Genomic DNA, 16,776 nt, shown 5'->3' with positions numbered 1-16,776 from the left:
TTGTTAAACATCTTCCTAACTCTACCAATGACTCTCAGTCTATCTCACTAGCATGATTGTGTACATTTTTCAGCTTGACATCCTGAAATTCTTGAGGTTTTTTGGCTGTTGCACATTCCTCATCTAAGATACTGAACTAATAGAGAGAGAAGTAAGAAGAGAACTATTTGTACGGTAGCTTACGCACTACATCCGACTTCCGTCATCCGAGTTCTCTCCGTCATCCATGGAAATATCTCGGATGTGCCTCAGAGTCAAATCGGATATATTATGACGTAGATTTCTCAAAGATGTCCAGTCCACTGAATAGCTTGAATTTGGAGCAGAGATCGGATAAGTGCGTAAGCGATATCGGAGTTCGGTCCTAGTTTTTTATATCCGTATTTTCACGGACTCAGATCGGATGAGTGCATAGCCACTCTTAGAGGGTAAAATAGGAGTTCGGTGTAGTCCACGTGGACGAAGTCGGTCAAATAAATGTGGTCAAATTAATGGCACAATAAATTTTATTTCGACAAAAAAATTATAAAAACACGTTAGATTTTGAATCAATATCCATAGCCGATTTTGTAGGTGACGCCAGGTTTCCTTGGAATCTTGCTGCCAACCTCGACCAGTATGGGGGAATAGTCTGCCTTGGCTGGCTTATCCGTACAGTTGTTGTGGGGGATCTGGAACACGTATTTGACGTCTACGTCGTACCTGGAGGAATGAGAAATATTAAGAGAATTATTTTTATTTTATTCCCATACAACTACAGTCCGTGACAGGTCGAGATGGCAATCGGGGTATGAGGCGGGGGGATGCCCCGTTCCGGGTTAGCGCGGGGGCTGTGCGGGTATCAGGGTTTCCCCACCCCGATTTCCATGTCGACCTGTCGCGTACTATAGATTCCTGACTACGATCCAGCCTGATAGGGCCCACTACTGAGCATGAGTTTCCTCTCAGAATGAGAAGGGTTCGGGTCATAGTCCGCCACGCTAGCCAAGTACGGATTGCAAACTTGACACACCTTTGAGAACATTATGGACAGAGAAATTTCAGACATGCAGGTTTCCTCAAGGTGTTTTTCTCACTACTTTGTTCCAGTCTCTCCTTTTAGAATTAGTTGAGTTTAGGCTACAGTCCACTACGCTGGATTGACAGGCACATGGAGAACTCTCAGGCATGCAAGTTTTCTCACGATGTTCGTTTGCACTCCATAAAGTGGATGGGATACAACAATAATTTAGTAAAATCATATATTTTGACCGTGGCACTGTCAAAAGCCATAATTTGGCTTTATAAAAAATATGAATTTCTATACGACATTATGTTGGACGTCTACAAGAAGCAGTTTGAGAGTACGGCTTTGCGTTTGCTGGGAGGCTCGATTTAAAAATGATTGCTCTAATTTTGAAATGTTTGAAATGTTTTTTTTCTTATCCAAGCACATGCTTCAGGCTTAATTTAGGCTTATTGTATAGCTATTACTAGCCTACGGGAATCCATTATATAACATGTTACGAATGATGATAAACTATAATTTATAACATTAGGAACGTGAGAAGTTTTTATAAGCAAATAGTGCCCTAGACGATATTGACAAGGCTAAAAAAATCCTAAAATAACTCACATTATTTTATGTAGGCATAAGCCAAGTGCCACATCAATAAACTTGGATTCTTGGGATAAGCTTACTCAAACCTTTCCATTCCTTTTTTCTCATCGCCATAACTTTGCTCCCCAGAATTTATTTAAGTAGGTAAGTTATATTTTTTTTATTCCAATACAAGTTAACCCTTGACTGCGATCCCACCTTGTTAGTACTTAATTAGTAATCACGTGTTAGTTTTGCTTTACCTGGGAAGTTTATCTCTTAAATAGGCCATCACATTCTTGGGTAGACTTGTGGTCCGTGAGAGTACGAAGGCGCTGAGATATCTGGCCCCTTCTCTCTGTTCAGCGCAATGCAGCAACAGCATCCAGGTCTTGTACTCCGTGTCCAGGACATAGGTGTTGTATATTCCGTCATCTATACAAATAACTTATTTTATCCAAATATTCACATTACATGTTATCAAATTCTTCACAGATCAGTGGTTTTCTTTCTGTGGGGCGGATTTTTCGCCAAATACTTACATATCTAATGTTTTGTATAGGAAATGTTTCCCGGCTTAGAAATTTCATAGATATCTGAAGTCCATATTTTCAGTAAACCATTCAGACACGAGGTGGGCACAAGGAAGGAGGTTAAGGAAAAGTCACCTATTAAATGACAATATTCAACAGAATGGTAGGTATTGTAAATTGATATCGATTATATTTTCATTGGGAAATCGCAGAAATCCGAAACTTTTAAAGAAACTCATGTATCCTTGTTACCTCATATTGCTGTTGGAATGGCACACCTAATGCAATTACCTATTAGATAACGTTAATTGTGCATTCTAATGCGCAATTATTATTGAATTATTCAGGCAGGTATATATTAGGTAGGATAAACATACTGTATGGTAATACTTATCGTACCTAATATAAAAAAAAGTTATAAGTATACAAAGTCCTATACAAAACGGAAACGCATTTAACTCAATTTAATTTTTAATTGGTACGTAAAGTGGGCAAGCCAACAACGTTTTGCCCAACAATTATTAACGTATTAATAAACATTAATTACAATTAAGACAATAAGTACAGTACGCGCCAGAAAATAATGTACATTGGTCTTAAGAATGACATTTCGGCTTTATAGAGCGTTGTCTCTGTCACTCATACACATAATATGACGTTTTGTCGGTCTCAACGACAGAGACAATGCTCTACAAATCCGCTATCGCCTTCTAAAGGTCGATGTACATTATTTTCTACCGCATACTGTAAGTAAGTACCTACCCTGTGCTGAAGAAGCTGTGATAGCCTAGTGGTAAGGACAGCTGCCTCTCTAATCAGGTTCGATCCCGGGCACGCACCTCTAGCTTTTTGGAGTTATGTGCGTTTTTAAGTAATTAAAATATCACTTGCTTTAACGGTGAAGGAAAACATCGCGAGGAAACTTGCATGTCTAAGAGTTCTCCTTAATGTTCTCAAAGGTGTGTGAAGTCTGCCAATCCGCACTTGGCCAAAACTCTTTTCACTCTTATGGTGAGATTTCAAGAGCGCACTTTGACTTGAGCGGACAAGACAGATTTAAAACAAGACAGAGCTATATCTCTCACATAAATCTGTCTTGTTTTAAATCAATCTAAAGTCTGAGCAAAGTCAAAGTGCACTCTATAGATCTCAGCCTTAATGAATTTAAAAGTGAGCACACGAATCAGAAGATTTTCAACTTACAAGTAATTTCAGAGTGCGTCCAATGAGCAGGTTCATTCATATCGATTTTCCAGGTTATATTCCCCAAGAGGTTTTCATCCAATGGGTCGTCGGCGAAGCGGTAGGTAAAGTTCATGGTCACACCCGGAGTCCATTCGATAGTGCCATCTGAAAATATAAAATTCTATTCAATTGTTGATTTAGATACCACACTGTCTTCCAGGCTCATGAAGTTAAGTAATTGTTCTATAATATAAACAAGAATAATTAATTAAGTTTAGTTTATTTAGTAAACATATAATATTTTGACTCCTGGTCAATATTTTGATCAACCTTGGTCTCCTCAGGATCAGGCTTGCAGCTAATACCTGTAGTATGTGACAGGTCGAGATGGCAATCAGGGTGGGGACGCCCCGGTGCGGGCGAGCGTGGGCTCTGTGCGGTTGTGAGGGGCGTCCCCTCGCCTCATACCCCGATTGCCATCTAGACTGGAGAATAGTGCCAGCCGCACTGAAACTTAGGTATTGTTGTTTACTACATAAGGTAGTTAGATACAGGATAGACCGTATTAATTTTTTAAATTCTTTCAGATTAGAGCAATTTACCTATAATGTAACATTAGCAATTATTATCACCAGGTTCTCTTGGTGGAACTAGCCTATCCCTCATTGAAACGTACTATACCAGGTACCTACCAGTGGCGTGCATAGGGTTTAAAGCCCGGGTAAGCAGTCGTCAGGTAAGCAAGTCAAAGGATATAATGAGCATTGAGTAATTTCAACCGAGTTAACTATTTCTTGGGTAAGCAGCGCTTTTATGCCTCTATGAGTTGCACGCCACTGGTACCTACTTAGGTACAGTACGCGGCAGAAAATAATGTAGGTACATCGGCCTTTAGAATGACATTTCGGCTTTGTAGAGCGTTGTCTCTGTCACTCATACCTATATGACGTTTTGTCGGTCTCAACGACAGAGATAATGCTCTGCAAATCCGCTATTTCCTTCTAAAGATCGATGTACATTATTGCTGCGTACCTACCTACTGTATTTGCTATCTTGCCCATTCAAGTTGTGTTGTGCTAAGTAAATCCTTAATGCCTACCTTCAGCTTGCACATGGTCATCTTCTGTAAACACTGCTCTCATGCAGCTATAAGAAAGCGCTTCTTCTTCACTTGCATAGTATTCTACTACGAACCAGCTTCCTAGCATCTGCAAAGAGAATATTTTTTCCTGATAAAATATCAATAGCTATAACACATTACGGAGATTTTGCTTCTAAAGTAAAATGTTATTTATTTTGTTTGCTTTTTGAAATCCAACTCTCGGATAAAGCCGAGTATCGATAGCTCAACGGTTAAAGGAGCGGACTGAAAACCGAAAGGTCGGCGGTTCAAACCCCACCCTTTGCACTATTATCGTAGCTACTCCTAGCACAAGCTTTACGCTTAATTGGAGGGCAAATTGGAATATTAGTCAGCATGATAAACTTGGCTAATAGGTATTCTTTAAAAAAATCTCTTTTGAACATTATAATATTTGAGTTTTCATTGTAGTTAGGTGATGTAGATTTTAATCATAAAGAAACGGCAAGTTGAAGCCTCAATAGCTCTACGGTTACAGGAGCGGACTGAAATCCAAAAGATCGGCGGTTCATCAAACCCCACTCGTTGCACTATTGTTGTACCTATTTCTAGCATAAGGTATGCGCTTAGTTGGAGGGGAAAGGGGAATGTTTAAAAAACATTTAAGAAAAAAGAATGAGGATTTCAAAGGCGTCCAAGCCCCGCTCAAATATAACTGTTGAAGTAACTAAGATAAATCAGAAATTTCGGAATAACATCATGATATAATGACACCTCCAAATAATAATATCAGATTAACATATTTTTCAGTGTTTTCTTTTTGAAAGTCTGTACCTACATTTCCTTAGTTCTGTTTCAATAGAGCCATTAGAAAATCATCCCAACAACAGAGTGGCTTAATTCTGTTATAGTACAATTTCTAAACTAAACTGAATCGACATTCTGCCTCGTGGACCAGGATAGCACTAGATTTTGACCTATCAATTTAGTTCAGTTTTATTTTATATTGTGGCTGAAGGGTTGATGTAATGAAGAACCAGCTACATATAATGATGTTTATTTTACACTTTACAATTGATATGTTATGTACAATACAGACAGGCTCGCGAGCTTTATATAATACAATGGTTGAAGATGTTGACGTGACGAGCGGATGATAGGGAATGTGGAATCTCGTAACGTGCGTGACCAGGAGGATTCTCTACTGCGTTCCAAATTTGAATATTGTTGTGTGGCAGCTGCGAAGTTTTCCTAATAGCTGCCAGCCAAGTAACGGTAGAGGTTGCACCTCTACAATATTTAAGTTATATTGAAAATTAGAATAAAACTTAAAATTAGCAAATTAGCGTTATATAATAATTACTATACAAATCCAAAGTCATTGTACAAATCATGCCCGCGTGGAATGGTGCCAAGAATACTGGCTGTATTTCCGCACTGGACAACCAGGCTGATCCGTTGCGCAAAAAATGAGCCAGCCCTTTTGTCACCAGATGAGGCTATTCATCGCCTCGCGGTGAAATGTCTCATAATTTTTTTTAGCAAGAAGAGTTTGGTTTATATATTTTGTACAATAGAACTACCTAGTAAGAATATCATCAAAGTGAGAGCAGGCAATACTAGAAGTTGATTCAAACATGTTTTTTTACCCTGAATTTGGAACAATGCAAATCTAACCTGTGGCCCTACCGCGGTTGTTTGACAGCTATACAATGTCACGATCGCAATCACCTCTGATTGGTAATTGCTCGCTCACTATTGGCCACAATGCATTGTTGCAACAAGAATCGCACAAATTCAGCCAATCAGAACAATTGAGATTGTAATAATGATTGATGCAGGTTTTAGACAATCGCCCTACAGGACAGTCTTAAGTTGACGTTTCAATAAGTTTCTGGTTTCAATGCATTCATTTGCATAAAATATAGTTATGCAACCTTTTGCTGAGCAAAATAGTCTTGTAACAATAGCTCTTAATGTTACAGCCGTAAAGGTTATTATGACATTAAATGTAATCCTTTTATGTCACAGTGGAGGTATCATTTTACTTTCTAATGAAAGGATTATACTAAGCTGTCAGGCTATTGCGCAAATTAAATTATAGTTGTAAGCTCATAACTTGTAAGGTGATAGAATTATACACACACACACACACATATACACACACACACGCACACACAATATTGTTACTAAAATAGCCTAATTTAAATTTGTACTCCAATATTAATCGATGGATCCAAGGGAAGGCCGCGGCGCCCGTAACACAGGTAACCTAACCTACGGTAGGTTAGGTTAGCACGGACGCCAAAGCACTCCTTTGTGTTCTCATATTTTTATTGTTTCTACCTTTTTTATGTGTACTTGTTTTAAGGAGTCTTTGTCTTGTACAACATTTTTGAATAAATAAATTTGAATCTATGGTAGGTATAAAAAAAATAAAAAAATTGTGTTCTAAAGTGTGGTACCTACCTATTTACATTATTATATTTTTTGTATCTTGAGTAGTGACTCGTACGTACTCGATGACGTACGATGATGATGATGATCTCACAAATTAAAGATCCTCGCAGTAGTAGTAAGTAGGTAACTGACGACAGTATAGATTTTTTTTGCCGGCAAGCTTTCATTGTCGCACTATAAAGTTTTCAGCACTGTTCACGACAGTTCTAACAGTCCAACAGCCGCCAAGGGATTTTTTTTCTGATTAATAACAGGCTGAATTTCGTTGAAATGAAAAAATTGTAACCGTAAAATGGACAACTTCTAAGCGTAGGACTGGGAAAACGTGCCACTAAATTTGTAGGACTATTTGGCCATTTCATTGTAGGTACAAGTATTTACTAAGCTGCATACAAAAATCAGCTGGTTATTCATAATTTTTATGACCACGTTATTGTGACATATTTGTGAAATAATTATCTACCTACTATTTAAAAATTCATATTGTGACTGCCTTTAACAAATTGTAAAAAGCTATGTGTAACTTTCGTTGAATATTTTGCAAACACAAATCAACTTTAACTATCGACGGTATTTGCATAAAGCATGTCGTTAAATATAAATTAGCTGATCAAGTGATCTCAAACTATGCTAATGTGATGTACCGTTACTAGGTATTTACTAATAGCGATAGATATGGGGGTACGACACCTTTGTTTTTCTAAATATATAAAAGGAAAAGTGACTGACTGACAGACTGATCTATCAACGCACAATTCAAACAACTGGATGCATCGGGCTGAAATTTGGCATGCAGATAGTTATTATGACGAGAGCATCCGCTACGAAAGGATTTTCGAAAATTCAACCCCTAAGGGAGCATCAATAAATAATTGGAACCTCGGTAATTAATACGGATAGTATTAGGAAACTAAAGTTATATGCATTAAAAATAATAAAAAATACCATTGGTAAGATATTTCATAACTAGGAGGTATAGGTTAAACTGGTAAAATCTAGAAATTATAAAAAGTTAAATAAAAAAAATAAGAAAAAAAAGAGTACCTAAGAAAAATTTAATGACCTATGTGTTAATCCAGGGTATAATCTATCTCCATTCAGCCAAATCCGTCCAGTAGTTTATGCGAGATTGAGTAACAAACATCCAAACCTCCAAACATCCACACTTTCACATTTATAATATTATTAGGATTAGGATTATGTAGATATGCCGTACGACAATAATCGGAAGGTTAGATTTGAACGTTGACCCCACCTCCTACTGATCTTTACGATTTCAATAGGTAAGTATATTGAAATGATTGTCAAGACAGCATTATTAATTTAGATAGGTATTTCCTGATCTGGTGTTAGCTGTTAGTTATTTATTAGCCATAACTTTTCATCTTAAAATTTGCATTCCGGGTTTCAAAAAGCGCACCGCGCGCCGCCCCCCACAGCAAGACTACAAAATTAACTTTTATAAATCGATCACAAAGATTTATAGCCCCTACAACTCTTCTAATCGCGACATAATAGGTAGGCCAAGTCTAAATGTTTTGATAGAGTCTAGTCTAGCTATCAAATAAATTGTGTAAAAATTGGATAAGAATGAATGTATTTTGTAAGGTGGGGTTCTGTAATTTAATTATGTAGGTAGGTACACTTTGATGCATAAATGCAACTCCAAAAAAGTATTAGTGTCAATGCAGTGCATACTGATTACTGATGTACTTCGTTAACATTGTTAAGATTATACTTTATGACATCCATGACCACAACATCATCACCATCATCATGATCAACCCATCACCGGCTCACTACAGAGCACGGGTCTCCTCTCAGAGTTAGAAGGGTTTTTTTTCCATACTCTACCACGCTGGCCATGTGCGTGCACTTCACACACCTTTGAGATCTCCAGCTCCAGCTCTTAAAGGTGTGTGAAGCCCCCTCGGAGAACTCTCAGGCATGCAGGTTTTCTCACGATGTTTTCCTTCACCGTTAAAGAAAGTGATATTTAATTAATTAAAACGCACATAACTCCGAAAAGTTAGAGGTGCGTGCCCGGGATAGAACCCCCGACCTCCGATTAGAAGGCGGACATCCTAACCATTAGCCTATCACAGCTTACCTACATAGAGGACGTTGATTCTAACCAACTTCTTGTTAGCTTGACAATTATTATTGTTTTACCTACGCACTACGCACTACGCACTACGCAGAGGGTTGCAGACATTACGGGTTACGCATAGTGGTCAAAATCACACTTCACACTAATATTATTTAATATAATATTATAAAGGCAAAAGTTTGTATGTGTGTGTGTGTGTATGTTTGTTACTCCTTCACGCAAAAACTACTGAACGGATTTGGCTCAAAATTTGGAATGAGCATAGATTATACTCTGAATTAATACATAGGCTACTTTTTACCCCGGAAAAGTGTTCCCACGGGATTTTGAAAACCTAAATCCACGCGGACGAAGTCGCGGGCATCAGGTAGTACTTGATAAACTGATTATTTTGATCTAATTCTTATTCTTATACAGCAATCTACTACCTATCTAGTACCTACACAAAGCCACTCACGAAAAAAGGCCACAAAAGATTATGTGCTTTATTTCTATCTAACTTTCAGTACGGATCGCTGCAAAGATTTCTCTGAAGATATCTACCTAGATACAGATAGGCATTTAACATCTTTCTAGAATTTTTGAAAGCCTAGCCGGTTTTTTATGGGCTCTTAATTAAGATGTGTTTTACATATTTTCGTAATTTATAGGTCTACAAATTATAAAAAGAGAAACGGCCTTTGGGTGCACTAAATTCTCTTTGGCTGATTTATTTATTACATATATTGGTAGTCTTTGCTAACTGTACTGACTACAGTGTACCTATTGCAAGCAGGGCATCGAATATTTATGAAACACAAAATGCTAAGAAATCATGCAGATTTAAATATAAATTCTGAAGACAGAGAATTGATGGGGTAAAAAAACATATTGTGTTTTAATTCGTTTTTATCGACCTAAGATGAATGTACTAAAGTTGTAGTGTATAGATCCATATAGACCTAAATAATTGGATTTTACAGGGCATCGTACTGAAACGCTTAAGTCTGACGCATACCTATACGGAAGCCGAAGTAGAGTCGTATTTTTTAATAGCAACTTAAAGTTTAAACTCAGCTTTATTTACTTTGATATACGGTTCACCTTGGTCTCATGAACACAAAATACGGAGGCGTGTCTCTATGTCAAAGGAAATAAGGCATACCCAAAAGACGCGGCCCCTTGACTCTACTCTACTCTGCAGGTTTGCGTTGCGCCTAAGAAGCATTTTCAGCCTTTATCAGGTAGAGCGTAAACTGCAAAAACTGAATAGGTCTTCTTAATTGTTACAAAGCTGTTGTATGAACTGCATTGTAAGTAAGTATTATAATTTGTAATACACAAAAATTGTAATAAATAGGTATATATAAAACTCATTTGAAATCATTCGGTGCGTAGGCGCCGGATGCATGCTTGATAACGATTGTAACTTTTATTTTACTTACGCACATAAATATTGATAAGTAATTAGATATATTACGAGATATATATTATGCGTTACGTTACACCTATAACTTTTTGATACATAATTTGCGTAAGTAAGTAGTAAGCTAAGATAATCCATTGCACATATTAAATTTGGCAATGTACCGTAGGTCCACAAACTACTTTATCTAACTCTACAGCAATTTGAAGTCGACTAAGTATATGTAGACTTGTCACTTGAGACTTTAACCTATTGATGTTGACAGCAAAAATATTCCATAATCCATTGTTATCTTTTCCAGAATTTTCTAAGCATTTTATTTCCTCCTACGTACAGGAACATTAATTTCGATAATGTTCCATCACTCCCTGAAGTTATAAGTAGCTACGAGTATATTTTTTATGTACTCACTGACAAATCTTTAAGCCTAGGATCAGCTGTGGCTTTCTGCAGCCGTTACGATGTCACTTAGAAACCGATTACAGGTATGTTTAAAAGTAAAAGGGCTGACTCATTTTTTGCGAAATGGATCAGCCTGGCTGTCTAACGCAGAAATGCAGCCAGTATTCTTGGCACCATTCCACGCGGCCATGATTTGTATACCTAGTAATTAAATAAGGCTTAGCTTTAAGTTTTGTTTCATTAAATAAAAAGTAAGATAAATGTAATATTTTCATTAAAAAAAAAAGTAAGATATTCTTTATTGTACACCATAGCAGAAACACTAGAAATAGGTATAATATATGGGTATGACATGGAAACTGCTCCATCCCTTCCAAAGTAGCCGCTTCCTTCTAACACTGTTACGTAGGTTCCCCCAAGTAAGATCGCAGTCAAAGGGTAACTTTTCATTACATATCCTACCTTTTTTTTCATAGTAGGGGAAAATCCACATGGACATAGTGCCTGACTCCTACCGACTAAAAACCCCTCCTTTCTCCTAGCAATAACCTTGTTGGCCTACCATTACTGCCACGGTCTGGCTCTTCTTCCTTCTCTTTCATCTTTCTCCTCTTACATATCCTACCTGCGACAAATCAAAATGCGGAACCGCTCGGACTTCTGGACATTTCCTGTTATTTACAATTCTGCTCGAAACCACATTTGCAGTCACTAACATCACCAAAAAATAAATTACACTTGACATTTTTTAATAAACAAAACTTTTTATTGGTTAACTTTTGAAAGAAACGTTAAATTTTAAATGTTTATTTGTTTTAGTTGCAAAATGGTATAAACAACTTTTTTTAAGTAAAAAAAATCTTTGTCACGGACGTTGACGTAAGCGTATTATTCATTCGAACGGTTATAGTGGACTAACAAAAGGGAATTCTTATCATTTAGTATGGGACATTAGTTAATGGCAGCCGGGACGCGTTCAGAATTCCATTATCAGCTACCTACTCTGACTCACATTAATTTGTTTTGATACCGATTTGGTTGTCGGTTTAATATTATAGTATTGTAGTGGTTAATGATCTAATAGTAGTTTATAGTTCACTCTGGTAGCTCTATGTGGTTCATTCGCTTGTGGTGTTGCTGCAATGATACAAACAGTTTTTTGCCCTCTAAGTGTACCTGCCCACTGAAGTTAAGTGGAGCGGGGGAGGATTCGACTCGGCACGGCGAGCCTAGTAGACGGCAGCCTTTATGCATAAAAATCAGATTGATAGATGACGCGTTGATTGGTTAAGTATGTCATCTTTGTGTAATGTATATTGTGTACTAAGGTCTCTGCTCCACTCTATTTCAGTAGATAGGCATCCTAAGCCTCATAGCACAAAGCGACAGAGATGCGCGAAGCGAAGATGCATTTTTCCTACAATGTTTCAAAGTAAACTGATCTTTGAATCCACTACACTTTCATTTTATTTTTCACGTAGATAAGTAGGTACCTACTTATACATTAAAATCTGTGCTTTGAGCACTCCTTTGCTAACTTTAGATTTCTATGTTTATTTAGTTAGTGTAGGCTAGTTACGAGAGGAAACTGGATTGAAAATTAGGTACCTATCTATTTTTTTTAAATGTCATTAGGTAAACTACATAGTACCTACCTAACTAGTACCTATGTACTCAGATATTATTTCTAACCACATACAAGCTCTTACGTTTCACCCCTATTTCTTAACTATTGAGTTACCAGCGTCGTTGGCATGAAGTATAAAACTAAAAAAAAACATTGGTCGATTTTATTTATTTCCTGCTTTGCTAAGTAGGTCTAAGACTTTGGTGTCAACCATTTGTGATTCCTTTCCAAAGGTCAGACAACAAAACAATATCAAACACATCGATAACACAAGACTAATAAGAATATTATTTTAGTTGCTAAAGTTTGTGTAGTCCACGCGGATGAAGTCGCAGGCATAAGGTAGTAAAATATAAAATAATTTAAATACCTAAATAGGCTTACCCATAATAATAATTTACAAAGCGTGTCTAATTTATTTATTTGAGCCAGAACACGTGTGATCGCAGACTGGTTCTGAATGTAAGTATCAGCAAAATTCGTGTCATTTACAACTAGTTTTAGTAACCCACATACGAAATGTAGGTAAAAAATGTTGGGGGTCTTAGAAATTGTTAGGTTTGCTTTGCGAACGTTATAGATATTTACTTAATATTATGTCTGGGTCAGGTAGTAGATAATCGGATTCGTTTCAGAATATTGTTTTGTTTGCAGAAAACTGGTTGGATCAAATTAACATCTAAAATCTTTTATACACATCTAAATATAGGTACCTACTTAATATCTTTCATTGTCATAACTCACAATAAAAATATAAATATTCTTCGGTCCATATCCATAACCCATACCCAGGTACCTACTTAGTGTACTAAAGCAATTTTTCACGGCAAAAGTGCAGTCAAAAGTTTACCTATGCCAGAATATTTTTTTGTGGAATTTTAACATCTTCTTCTCTTGCCACTATACAATAACAAGTTGGAGGTTGGCTGGTATTTCGTTATAAAAATGAAAAATAAAATTTCTTCTTTTTTTCTTCAACTTCGAAATAAAAAGGATACCTACTTATTCGTAGTTTCGTCATGTCTCTTATTGTTAGTCATGTCATAGCTGTGTTAGAAACTAATAAAAAGCTATTTATTCTTTATGTTCAAAAATATAAAACTTTATCTAATATAATTAAGAACTATCTCACGTCTACGTCAGAGAGAAAACTCTTAATTTCATCTCCTGCTTCTAAATCGTCGTAAAAAATTCACCGCAACGCCCGGGGGCTATTTGCTCACTAGATTTCTTAAAAGAACTAAATTCCGACAGCCGAGGAATGTCAACTTATCGGTTCCATCTTCAACTTATATCAAAGAAAGTGTTTTTACTTTTGCCCGTGTTATAGTGGACCGCACAAGTTGATTGTTCCACTTCATTCTGAACCGTATTGTTTGGGTAATAGAGTTCAAAAATTTTGTAATATTTTTATGGTCTGCCATAGATACACATTATCCAAGAAATGTAGTTGCACACTCTTAAAATAATTAATCTTTAACAATTCTATGTTGAGTTCGAAATAAGCGTGGCAAATGTTTTATTTAGGACTCGGATATCTTGCCATTTCTTATTTTCTGTAAGCTGGCTTATAAACTTTAATAAGAGCGTACAATTCTATGATTTTTATCTCATCGGCTTAAAATAAGATCCTGATAAAATACTCATCGTTAAAATAAAAAATTATAAAAATTTAAGTTCGTACCTATTTAATTTTAATTTTAAGTAATTAAACATCATTTGCTTTAACGGTGAAGGAAAACATCGTGAGGAAACCTGCATGCCTGAGAGTTCTCCACAATGTTCTCAAAGGTGTGTGAAGTCTACCAATCCGCACATGGCCAGCGTGGTAGACTATGGCCAAACCCCTTTTCTCTGAGAGGAGACCCGTGCTCTGTAGTGAGCCGGCACTGGGTTGATCATGATGATGATGAAGTATTTCATGTAAACCAACTTATGACACTTATCATCTTCATATCAGCTTACGGACATCCACTGTCGAACATAGGCCTTCCCTAGTAACCGCCACCACACCCTGTCCTCCGCCTTCCACATCCAGCCACTTGATGGCACTTAATTATTAGCAGCTCAAAATTTTACTATGCATTTGGAAAGCCGATTCGACTGAAAAGAAAATTATTTTTTTCTCAGTCGAATCTGTTTTCTAGATATTATCTGTTTATTAGAGATAATTATGATCTCTAAAGTATATCTACACCACACTATCAAAGTAGTACAACTAAACAGTACAACGAATGGAATTTGCATTTTTTTTGTAAATTTCAAGAACAGACACACTTTATGAAATGTACAGAGGTGTATCTTTGGATTTTTTTCAGGATTTATATCAATGTGCTATGAACTCATTTTCACCGATTTTGTTTTTGTCCTTATCTTATGGCGGTCAGGGGATCGCCTTTATTATTCACGTCACTGCATTTGTTTGTACGAGCGTACATTGTGAACGTAGAGCCGCCATTGGTAGAAATGGCAATGGACAAAACAGTACCCAACTATAACTTACAAACGGTATGTCGTACTTTTTGTGAAACTTTATCAATAATTCAAAATACTTTTCTATGTAGCAGCGTGGCTATGCTACCATTTTGAGGGGCACCTTTGGACCAGGGATAGACTTTTTGACGACGTTGTTACCGAACCGAATAATAATACATACTTAATATTATAAATGCGAAAGTGTGTCTGTCTGTCTGTCTGTAAGCGCTGAACTATACGCCCGGCGCCGCCCTGTCCGAATGTTCGGTGCGTTTGGTGTGTCACGCCAACCAAATACAACTACCGATAGTTCAGTCTCTGAAGTATCGGCGTCGTACGTTCAGCAGGTGTGTCGCTACCCTAAGGCCAAGCGCGGATGACGTGCCCCCTCAAACCCCGGTTGCCATTTCGACCTGTCTGGGACTATAGTGAGGAAAACAGTTTATTGATTGCTCTACAAAGTGGCTAATTTAGTAACACGTTAATAGTTGATACTGACAGATTAACGAGCTAATGTGCATGTAATTACTAATCAAGTATCGCCCTTGGCTTACAGTTCTTATGACAGGCCAATAGTATAATAATCTGGTTGCCGCTGCATGGTATATTAGTGCTGAGGAAAGTTATCATTTTCCTTGGTTAGTATGTGACAGGTTTATATTTCCTCTGGTGCTGCAAATGTTCATGGGCGGCGGTAATCACTTAACATCAGGTGACCCGCCTGCTCGCTTGCTCGCTATATCTATTTAAAAAAACAAAAAAAAAAAAATATTCTGATAGGTAGGTATAGTCCGCGACGGGTTGAGATGAAAAGGCACTCCAGGGTTGCGATCACAGATATGTCCAGATATGCAACTAGCGTGGCCCCCTCAGTCCCTTTCGCTCAAGCAGAGGACGTACTTACTTGTGAAATGTTATTCCGTCTATTTAACGTTCGCTTCAGCTATTGTAGCCTAGTATACTTACTGCAACCCACCATTGCACAATAACTTCAAAAACAAAAAACAACAAAACGAATCGATTATTTATTTACAATACTTGAGTCAACATAACCTCACTTCACGTTGTTTGCCAAAACCTCACGTACAAATACATTTGGACAAACAAAAAAAAGTGGCCACGGTGATAAGGACAAAACATAATCATTTTGTCACGTTCTAATAAGAGCTTTAATGCATTTAGCTATCTCGCTCTAACAGTAAGTGTCACAATAGGGCTACTTCTAATAGTCCTTGTTCTGAGGTTGCGATAGTCAGAGCTCAGACTTCAGAGGTATGCAATAAATAAATACTCACTTCATAGATTAATTATTATTGGTCTCGCTCCGCTCTTTATTTCGGACCATGCCATTTGGGGGCATATTTAAAATTCAATAACTCAATTCTAGGAACTTGAAGTTTGTACCTACTATCACAATACACGTAGAATCTTCGCGCGAATCTAAATTAGTTTGCGTCGAGGAATCACAATCGATTCAGCCGTTTTGTGGCGAACTGCAGTAAGCTGAGCACGTACTGCCTACCCGCGCTTTCCTAGCATTCCTTTAAGCCAGTGGTTCCTAAATAGTAGCTTCAATGCCAATGTCAGGCTAATAAATTCAGGTATCAGCTACGTAACGCGACCGTAAAAATCTTTTTCGTTTGCTCGTTTCATTTTTGCCATTAATTAGGTGCCCACACAATCGCCGCTAAGTAGGTTTACTTCAAAAGCAAAAAATAATGGTCAATAAAAAGTTGTGCCTCACTCACTTAATCGAATGGTAGCTTACTACGCGTAGCGTCTCCACTTGAGCATTTAAACTATTAACTATTTCAAGTGGTGGAAGCCTTTTAATATTAGAAATACAGATAATTTTGCCCTATTTCTGTGTTTCCTGCCATGCAATTTATGTTTGTAAATAAAATAAATCTGCGATCCAT

General features: G+C 37.2%; 1 protein-coding gene across 2 annotated transcripts; it reads right to left on the bottom strand.

Moving 5' to 3' along the window:
• Window positions 1-488: 488 nt before the first annotated feature.
• Karl (lipocalin/cytosolic fatty acid-binding protein Karl) lies at window positions 489-16,273 on the bottom strand. Of its 2 annotated transcripts, none has more exons than XM_069501520.1 (5): window positions 16,153-16,273; window positions 4,397-4,505; window positions 3,316-3,462; window positions 1,843-2,014; window positions 489-702 (listed from the first exon to the last, which is right to left on the bottom strand). In XM_069501520.1, exons 2-5 carry the CDS (start codon window positions 4,503-4,505, stop codon window positions 549-551), a joined length of 582 nt encoding a protein of 193 aa, XP_069357621.1. In that variant the 5' UTR covers window positions 16,153-16,273; the 3' UTR covers window positions 489-548. The 2 variants fall into 2 exon arrangements, with proteins under 2 accessions (XP_069357621.1, XP_034828649.1); XM_034972758.2 differs by lacking the exon at window positions 16,153-16,273 and adding an exon at window positions 11,381-11,678.
• Window positions 16,274-16,776: the final 503 nt, after the last annotated feature.

Source organism: Maniola hyperantus, chromosome 10, assembly GCF_902806685.2.
Source record: "Maniola hyperantus chromosome 10, iAphHyp1.2, whole genome shotgun sequence".
Taxonomy (NCBI): Eukaryota; Metazoa; Arthropoda; class Insecta; order Lepidoptera; family Nymphalidae; genus Maniola; species Maniola hyperantus.
Note: the sequence above shows the minus strand (reverse complement) of the source record. Positions and strands in the feature narration are given on the sequence as shown.